Genomic DNA, 10,061 nt, shown 5'->3' with positions numbered 1-10,061 from the left:
AAATGGGTACTTAAGTGTGGTAATTGCAACAGAAAAAAACTCTAGCAAGAGAATCTGAAGGAAGTGCTGGGTAGAAATTGGATAATAATAATAATAATAATAATAATAATAATAATAAAAAAAAAAAAAACAAGGCTTGGAGGCTACCACTGTAATGGAAAGAACTGAGTGGGGAAACTGAGTGGTATGTGCTCTTAAGGGTGGTTGTGGGAAGCCTGCCAAAAATCCAGCCTAGCTGCACAGACATTTATGTGATTGCACAGAGACTGAGAAAGAATGCCGAAAGAATGTTGAAAAACATTCTGCTGGGATTGCTTTCAAAAGCCCACATTATTGGAAAATCCATCCAGATAAGCAGTTAGACAGTGTGTGGTAACAGATGCTCAGTGGAAGTAAGATGCACTAGAAGAAGCAAAATGACTTGGAGGGCTGAACAGAACACCCTGCATCTTTCATCACTTCCTGCCTGGTTCCAAGAATGTGCCAGATTCACAAATGGTAATATGGATTGAGAGTCAGATGTCACGGCCAGTGCTGTCTGTGGGTACAGGGCAGTCAGAGTCTGAATAACTATGTCAATCACAGAGACACAAACATAACTTCCATGGTCAAACCGCTGTTGGAATTCCAGGCTTTGGGGTCCTACAGAGATTCTCCAGGTTGGGTCGTGCATTCATGGAGCGAGGGAAGTTAACCCACAGCTGTTGTTGGCATTCAGGTATGGGGAGAGTTCCTACAGGTAACAAGCCTACAGGCACTTCTTTCCTCCTGAGAAAGCAAAAAGCAGCAGGAAAACTGAAAGGGGTTTGAATTGCATTTATGTGTATGTGTATTATTCAAAACAACTGGGGCCGTATTTTTACCTCTCTGCTGCACTACAAGGTGACCATTAACTGCTAGCAGATTCCCTCTCCTCCTGAATTATGAAGCATGTGTTCTGAGCCTGAGGGGGTTTCTCATGGCTCCGGTGAACAATTTAAACCATGTCGAAAGCAAATTGCTCTCGTATTATCTCAAGCTGAACAAGACAGGCTGTGACAACGCTAAGCACTAGAAATAGATGTTGCTAGAGGAGTATAATCACAAAGGAGCTGCCATGAGCAGGTGGCTGCCTGCAGATTGTATTTCACTGACAGGGCCATCTCCTCTCTTCGTCACTAGTTGTAGGTGAGCTGTGCTTACAAATACTTGGGACACTCCTGAGCAACACATTTCTCCATCCATCCATGTACTGTTTATTCAGTTTGACAACGGCGTGGATTAATTAAGCTTGTTTGCTCTGTTGCCAGAGCAACCACTGTTCTTTGTACATGTCATTCTGTGGCTATGATGAGAACACTTAGGGGGACATCCAGTGTTGTGTGAGTGGACTTCTTATGAATGCAACATCTCCTTCCTCTCCTCTTCCTTGCAATTCCCCCCTCCCCCTGCCATTCTGCTCTAGAGCAGTGTTTCCCAACCTTGTGCCTCCAGCTGTTTTTGAACTACAACTCCCATCATCCCTGACTAGCAAGACCAGTGGCAAGGGATGATGGGAATTGTAGTCCAAAAACAGCTGAAGGCACAAGGTTGGGAAACACTGCTCTAGAGGATCCTCCAATCCTCTGGATCAAAGTGGGGCAGAGGGAAGGGAAGTAGTTCTGCTGGTGTCCCTGTTAGAATTCCTGCTCCATGATTTCAGTCATGGGATTGTTGTCTTTCACATGATGGTATATGTTTTCACTCCACAGAGTGGGAAGTGACAGAGACAGGATGTTTGTGTTACTGTGTTCCGTGAAGTGGGACTATTGTCCTTTGTTCATTCTCTTTGTTGTCTGATTGGCTCCCTCTCTCTCTAGCATCAGACAGGAAAGAGAATGAACAAAGGACAATAGTCCCACTTCACGGAACACAGTAACACAAACTTCCTGTCTCTGTCACTTCCCACTCTTGTAGCCAAAACATATACCATCATGTGAAAGACAACAATCCCATGACTGCAATCATGGAACAGGAATTCTAACAGGGACACCACTGGGTTTCACCCATAAATATTCACAGGATCTTAACTGCAGTTGCATGCTCCTGGTTACGTCAGCTGTGGTTAAGGTACTGATCTTGGCCATGGTAGATGTGATTTCACCGTTCAGCAGTATTTGGAACTTGTATCCAAATGCTGGTTAACAGCAAATGTGGGTTAAGGTTTCTGCCAGCAGAAGCTTTAACCAGGCAAGGGGGTAGGAGGACTTTCTAAGAGAAAGGCACTTTATCCTGCTCCACAGAAGAGCAGCCCATGTCTTAAGCTCCATATGCTCTTGTTTAGAAACTCACATAACAGGAAAGCTAATAGCCAGTAGGGGCAAGTCTCCTGAGTGGAAGCCCTAGTTTTGCATGTCTTCACAGTTAATACGTTGGGTACATTTTTTCACTGCAAGTTTAAGTCAGTTTGGAAAATGGGTTAAATGCCTTGGCTTTCCCCAAAGAATCTTGGCTTTTTAAAGTAATGCCAAGAGTCTTCACTTATCCAGGTCCTGTGCAGCTCCAAAGAACTAATGGCCAGATTTCCCTGGCTTGTAGCCAGGACAATTTTAACAGGGTTTAGGTTTTTGACATAGGCAGATGCCCCCAACCCATAAAGCCAAAAACATTTAGATGCCCGATGTAACTGTGAGCTTGATCTTAGATTTGATGTTATGTCCCATTGATTATGGTGGGATTTATTTGCAAATAAATGTGGCTACCAGCACAGACCAGGAATTCAACTATACAAATACCTTTTTTGTTCCCACCTTGTTATCTGAAGAAGGGTTTCTGAAAAGTAAGTAAAACTTTTGCAACTACTCTAAGAGGCTGCTTTGCGCAACGCTCCCTTTGGAGAAAGGCAGTGGTGAAACAAAATCCTCTGCCCACCACTGAATTACCTCTGCTGAAGAGAACATACCTCTGTCTGAGAATACTATTTTGGCTCCTCTGAGATCCGGTTAATGGCATGATTTGTGGCCAGAGCTCATAACACCCCTGCTGAATACTTGAGCAGCCTAGTTGTTGACAGCCTATATTAGATTTCAGGACAGTCCAAAGCTTTATTTAGTTAATTGCACCTTGCAGCAAGTGTCACAAGGCATTGCTTATGGAATAAAGGATAATTAATTAAAAGCTTTCATAGCTGTGAGTTGTGCTCTCTGCTGCTTCCATTCGGATTCTAGCAGCATGAAAGCAACTGCCCTCTCTGCTTCCTATAGGAAACACTAGCTCTTTTGCCCAAAGGGGGTGTATTGTGATATTCAGAGGCATCCCTGTAATTGTTACCTAGGTTTCCAATCATATAAACAGAGGCTTCACATCCCTCTCTTGTTAAAACACATCCAGTACTAGCGATAGAAGTCCCAGTGCAAACATAAAGTAAGCTGCTGTTCGCTCCTTGCTTTCAATCCCAGAGTGCTTACTGTGCTTTTGTTGTTATTTACTCATTTATTGCCTGCCCTTTATAAGGTTCCAAGGTGGGTTGCAGCATTAAAACACAGTATTAAAAACAATTTAAAAGCATAAAAATATGGGACCCTGAAATCGTACATGTCAAGTGTCAAAAGCCAGGGTAAAGAGGTGAGTCTTCAGCATTCTCTGAAAGCTGTATCACAATGGTGCAAGAGGCACCTCTGTAGGGAAGGGATTCCAGAGTTTAGGGGCCACTACTGAGGCTGCCTCCATCTCCCCTTGAACCTCTGAGGATGGAGGAACTACCAGGAAGACCCTCTTTGCACCTGAGGAGGTCTGTGTCGAAAGAGGCAGTCTTTCAGATATTTGGGGCCTGAGTTGTTTAGGGCTTTAAACACCAACATGAGCACCTTGAATTGGGCCCGAAAACAAACTGGCAACCAGGGCAGCTGTTTTAAAACGGGATTTATAAACTGAATGCAGGCCAGTATCTGCGTCTGCTGCGTTTTGGACCAACTGAAGTTTCTGAGTTGTCTTCAAGGACCGCTCCACCTAGAGTGCATTGCAATAATCTAATCTTGAAGCAATCAAGGGTTCAGCAGCCAAGTCATCTCTATCCAGGTATTTTTAGAAGCCAGACAGAGCAACAAGGAGGACTCTGATGCCTTCCAACCAACAGGTGCCAAGACCCACCTGTCTGGTGATAACCAAGGCAAGATGGGGAGGGTGGAGGAAAGAATATGCCAGTTTCATGGCTGGTGTACTTCCTCGTTCCCTCAAGATGGGAGAGCATCTGCTGAATCCAAAGCCGTCCCTGTCACCCTTTTGGCCTCTTCATCACAGAAGTGCTAATGGCCAGAGGAGCAGTAATGTCAGCTGGGAAGGGGCTGCCCCAGGAGAAATCTTCCCTAATCAGAGGGGCAGATCCACAAACTCCTCTGGATCTAGGATGTCCTTGCGGCATCACAGGAGTGTGCCCTAGAGAGCACACACAGCTCACTTCTTTTACAACCGACAGTGCTTGGATATGCAGCATTTTTCCACAGCCTGGCTAAGCATTTACTTTTTCAGAATCTTATCTGCATCCTCATTAGCAACTCTTAATATCCCACCTGATTTCAGTAGTGGGTAGCCCAAACTTCCAAACTGAATAGGAAACAATTTCATAAAATGCATATCCTGGGAGGGTTCAAAATTACTGTTGAGTGTGGCATGTGAGTTGGCAGCTGTGCGACCATGTTAAATTCCACAGATGCAACAACGAAAGATTCACTAAAAGCAGAGCTTAAGTGCTTCCACCTTTTTGGAGGAAGGGAGATATACAGAGATAAAGACAATCCAGTTCAAAAATATTTTATGTACCTTTACAAGCATATTTACATCCTCTGCCATTTACAAACCAATAAAAATTTGGTTACACGAGGCTTCGCTGCCTAAAACATCACCTGAGTCGTCACGCAAGTGCACATTTTCGTGTTCCGTACAACCTATAAAACTATTCTGATCATGTGTTAGTGCATCAATCAGCTGAGAGAGAATGGCTTGTCCTTTGGCTATTGCATAGACACACAAATGCGTTTGACGACAGCAACAGATTGAGTCACCCATCTTGGCAGTTCGCTGTACAAGAGCACTTAAAATACATAAGGGAAATAATTGTTTCTCATCTGTTAAAGGAAGTGTAGAATTATTTTCTCCCCAGGGGTAGAGACTGAAGGCTCAAGCCAAGGCCCACTTGTTGTCTTCACATCATTCTCTAGTCTTCCAGGAGTAGCTCCAGCTCTTCAATTGGTACCCGCACTCTCAGCTCTTTCTCGGTCATTAGATCAAGGATCTCTTGCAGCTCATCTGGAAAATAGCTTATAGCATCCATATACAGCACCTACAAATACAAGTATTACATTGAAAATAATCAATCTGCCATGTTTGTGGAACAGCACAAGTCGGGCCAGGAATCAATTTGACAAGAGCAAATTCATGGCCAAAGAGGGGGTGGTCATGAAGAAATGCAGAGAAGAAAAAGAAAAAGACAAACCCAGCTCTAATGAAATAAAAAGTGATCAAGGCAACTAAGTTGTTTAGGATAGGTGGGTACAGCTCCCTTCCACGGTGCCACGGATCTTGCGTCCTTGCTCCAAACTACACTATGCCTTCCAGTGCTCCCACCCTCCAAGTCTGCACACCCTGACCCTCTCGAGTCTGGTCCATAAAAAACTAAATAAAAAAGAATTCCAATTCTGTATGCCCCAAGTTTTCCATCGAAAAAAATTAAACGTAAGGATTTGCTATCTGTGCTATAGGTCACGAAGAAATGCTTGAAAAAATCCCCACCAACTCCAGTTAAAACCAAACTTATCAAGAATCAGGAATAATTCACAGTATATTAGACACCGGTCATGTAAACTTTTAAGTCTCTATTCCTTTGATTACATATTTCATAAATTTAGACTTCAGTTTCCCTGCTTTCTGGGCAGTTTCTTTTTAAAGAAACAACACCATACTGTTGCAGAACCTGTTGCAACCTACTGTCAACTATAAACAATAGTTCCATTTTACCAGCTATGCAATTAATCAGGAATCTGTTTTGACCTACCAGAGACACATGTTCTATTGCGTTGTCACTGTATACATACATACATACATTTTTTAAAAAGAAACCTACTTTTGTCCAGGGGCAGTTTTGAAGCGCTCTATAAAACACTCCTTTACTTTTTCCTTTATCTCCTAAAGAAACCTGAAAAGAATAAGACAAAGTTTTGCATTTCAAACATACATTTAAAAAAAATAATAATGCAGAACTCTATGTACATAAACAATGTTATTTTCATTTAGAATTGAAGAAAGAACCATTAAATATTCAGACTGAGAATTTCTCAGGGGAGAAATCTAACTCTAAAGAACTGTATATTAATATTATATGATGTGATACAACATCTATGCATATTTAGGCTGTCTATATCCTAACTCAACTGGGAATGGTCAGGAGGGGGAGCTGTCAAAAGTTACTGCCCTCCTTACGTGAAGAGAGGATCAACATGGGATCTGAGCCATACAGTTTTTACACAAAAAGTTTTTCTAATAATCCATGTTAAGATTTGCATTAACATCCCTAAGGTGCATTTTTAAATGTTATTTTTTCTATAGCTTCTAATCTACACAACAGCATCCATGAATCACTTAATAAAATTAAGCGGGGGGGGGGGGGAGAGGGGGCTGCAGTCTCTCACCATAAAGTTTATATATAGCCTCCAAAGCAATGGACAATGAGCACCGTTTTCAGTCTCAATGGCATGTTCAAATAAAGCTTTGATTCGATTGGTTATCCCGGTTTCGGGGATGGTTGCGTACACATCGCCAGTGGCTACTCTGAAACAAAGAAAAACAAGAGAATGAACAGTGTTTTCGGTGGTCAGGTCCAGGAATGAACACGGTTCTTCCTTCTAATATAAACTCACACTGGAGATTTTGAGAGCAGAGATGGGCAACCTTCTTGCCCCCACGTGGTGCTGGGGCTTTCCTGTCACCTGGTGGAGGTGCAGATGCCCAAGAATGACCTCTGGATCCTCGGCATGCAAAGGATGTGCTCTACCCAACCGAGCAGTGGCCCCTTGGTTGCATCCAAATGTATGAGTGGAGGAAGAAGAAGAAGAGGAGTTTGGATTTGATATCCCGCTTTATCACTACCCTAAGGAGTCTCAAAGCGGCTAACAATCTCCTTTTCCCTTCCTCCCCCACAACAAACACTCTGTGAGGTGAGTGGGGCTGAGAGACTTCAAAGAAGTATGACTAGCCCAAGGTCACCCAGCAGCTGCAGGTGGAGGAGTGGAGACGCGAACCCAGTTCACCAGTTTAAGAGTCCACTGCACTTAACCACTACAGTGGTGCCTCGCAAGACGAAATTAATCCGTTCCGTGAGGCTCTTCGTATAGCGGTTTTTTCGTCTTGCGAAGCAAGCCCATTGACAGCTTAGCGGATTAGTGCTATTAGCGGTTTAGCAGCTTTTAGCGATCAGCTGTTAAGCGGCTTATCAGCGGATCAGCTGATAAGCGGCTTAGCGGCTTCGGAAAAGGGGGGGGAAAGGGGGGAAACCCGCAGGAACTCGCAAGACATTTTCGTCTTGCAAAGCAAGCCCATAGGGAAATTCGTTTTGCGAAGCGCCTCCAAAACGGAAAACCCTTTCGTCTAGCGGGTTTTCCGTCTTGCGAGGCGTTCGTCTTGCGGGGCACCACTGTACACCACACTGGCTCCCCGAGTTTTAGAAATCTCCCCTCACGCTACAACTCCAAGGCCGTGTGTGTAAGGAGCTGCACCGGGGAGAAGAGGGTAGGAAAGTCATGGGGCATGACCACTCATGTTAATGTTTGCATGCAATCCTATGCTGCTTCTTTTTTAATCCTCCAGCAAGCTCACAGCAGCATACAGAGCATCCTCCTCCTTCTCTGCATCTTGTCCTCTCAGCATCCCTGTACATTAGGTTAGGCTGAGGAGGTAACTGGCCCAAGGTTGGCCAAGCTCACACCCTGCCATACTAAATTATCGTTATACCGTACAGCAGCCCTCCCCAGCCTCAGGCTCACCAGATTATTCTGGCCTCCCAACTTCCATTAGCCCCATCCAGGTTGACCAATGGTCAGGAATAACGAGAACTGTAGTCCGACAACCTTGGTTGTGTGGTAATGCACAGCAAGGCATTCTTCGTGGTGGCACCCAGTCATGAAACTCCCTTCCCATGGATATGCAGATAGCCATAGCTCTGGTTGATTTCTGCCACATGGTGAAGACTTACTTGCGCTCCCAACCTTCCTGAGGTCATTTGTAGTTTAATTTCACTTTTCCCAGCCTTTAGTCCTTCTATGTTTTATACCGACTGCCAGTATGAAACTGGAATTTAATTGCATTTTTATCTGCTTTCTGTAATTCCCATTAATATGTTTTGTTCTGGTGCAACCTGTTGGGAAGTCAGGGGGTTTTTTGTTTTGTCTTTTGCAAAAGGTGATGTAGAGGAATGCAAAATAAATAATCTGGAGGGCTGGGGAAGGTTGTCGGAGGACATGTTTGTGACAACAGAAGAAATGTAAGTGGATGTAACCCTGCAGAAATTAACAATGCAATATAGCAGTGCTTTAAGCACTGGGGAAGGGCATAGCTCATTGGTACAGCATAGCATCCCAGGTTCAAAAACCCAGCAGCTCCAAGAAGGGCAGGGAATTTCTCTTGCCCAAAACCCTGGAAGGTTGCTCTCAGTTAGTGGTCTGACTCAATTTAAGGCAACAGCCTATGTTTGATGTGGAAAATTTGTGCTTGAATTGCCGCTTGGCCATGAAGCTCACCTTGTATCCCTGAGCAAATCAAATCTTAGAGGGCTGTTCTGGAGATTTAAAAGTTTGGCCAGAGCTCCTTAGAGGAGGGGCAGGATACAAATGTCATGTAGAAATGAAATTAACTTCTGCAAAGGGGAATAGGCCTCTGCCAGTTAATAAGCAAGAGAGAGAGAGAAATGCATCATCTGTAAGCTGCAGTGTTACCTTTGGACACTTTCCACAAGCTTTTTCCTCATCTGCTCAGCTTTGATTGCAAACAGCCACGGCTCCAGCGACTTCGCGGCCCTTGCAATGCTGTCAAAAAACCGCCGCGCTTTGCTAGCGTTGTGCGACTTGCGTTGGATCTGGATATATGCCCTCCAGAGAGGCTGGTTGCTAGGATACCTCTTCAAAGCCTCCAGCAGTGCTTCGCGGAGAGGAGCCAAAGGATAGACGCTCGTTCTCATGTGGTATCTGAGCAAATGCACATGCATCAGTGCAACAGCTTCAAGGCTGGCAGTGCAGTTCTGACCGCCAGAGCTTTCGCCTTCCAGCTTCTCAAAAACCTGCCTGTATATCGACACTGCAGAATCAATCCCAAGAGTCAAATACTGGAAAAGGGTGTAACAACCAACCAAGCCAACGAGGTGGCCGGAGCCGCAGATCTGTTCTTGTTTAGAGGTGGCTCTCTCGCTCAAGTAATCCTGGAGAAGATGCTCGTATGTTTTCCGAGCTCTCAAAATGTTCACGGATAATGTCTGTCCACTGTACGGCGTGTAAGGTCCTTGCTCGGCCAGCCTGGTCAATATGTGAACGGCGCGAGACTCAAGCGTTCCCTCCTGGCTCTCCAGCAACTCTGCTTCCAGTTCGGCATAAAGCAGGCCCAGATTACAGAGCTGGGGGTTCTGGATCCCAGCCGTTCCTGCCGTGCTCAGAGACATATCAAAAACTTTCCTAGCATCTTCCACGTTGCCAAGCAACCACTCCAGGTAGGCGTAGAGTCGCCAAAGGGAAACATCGTTTCTGTTCTCATGGGTCTTAAGAAGGTTCTTGGCTAATTTCTTACTTCTCTTCCCTTGCCATTTCAGTTTCTTTTTGTTGCCTGTTTCCAAACACTGAATAACCTGCATGTTAATCAATAATAATGATGATGATGAGGCAGCCAAGAAAAAACACAACCAGGTTCATTGTTTTGCTTATTTGTAAGCAGTTCCACATAGCTGGCCTAGGGACTTTTACCCCATTTGGCAAGTAGAAGCTTTGGGGGGTGGAACTGGAGCAGGGGGGAATTATGGGGTGGGGGCAGGAAAGGAAGTGTTAACCTACACAATGGCTTCGTGTTTTTGG

General features: G+C 44.6%; 1 protein-coding gene across 1 annotated transcript in view; it reads right to left on the bottom strand.

Moving 5' to 3' along the window:
• Positions 1-4,751: 4,751 nt before the first annotated feature.
• The window catches only part of NRDE2 (NRDE-2, necessary for RNA interference, domain containing), a 29,058-nt gene continuing 23,748 nt past the window's right edge, over positions 4,752-10,061 (bottom strand). Inside the window, exons 11-14 of the mRNA XM_079947976.1 lie at positions 8,940-9,838; positions 6,642-6,780; positions 6,077-6,148; positions 4,752-5,296 (exon numbers count right to left, since the gene is read on the bottom strand). Of these exons, the coding sequence (XP_079804102.1) occupies positions 5,171-5,296; positions 6,077-6,148; positions 6,642-6,780; positions 8,940-9,838 (1,236 nt within the window). The 3' untranslated portion in view covers positions 4,752-5,170. The remainder of the gene's footprint in view (positions 5,297-6,076; positions 6,149-6,641; positions 6,781-8,939; positions 9,839-10,061) is intronic.

Source organism: Podarcis cretensis (genome assembly GCF_951804945.1).
Source record: "Podarcis cretensis genome assembly, chromosome: 1".
Classification (NCBI taxonomy): Eukaryota; Metazoa; Chordata; class Lepidosauria; order Squamata; family Lacertidae; genus Podarcis; species Podarcis cretensis.
This window is presented reverse-complemented; position numbering and strand designations above follow the sequence as displayed.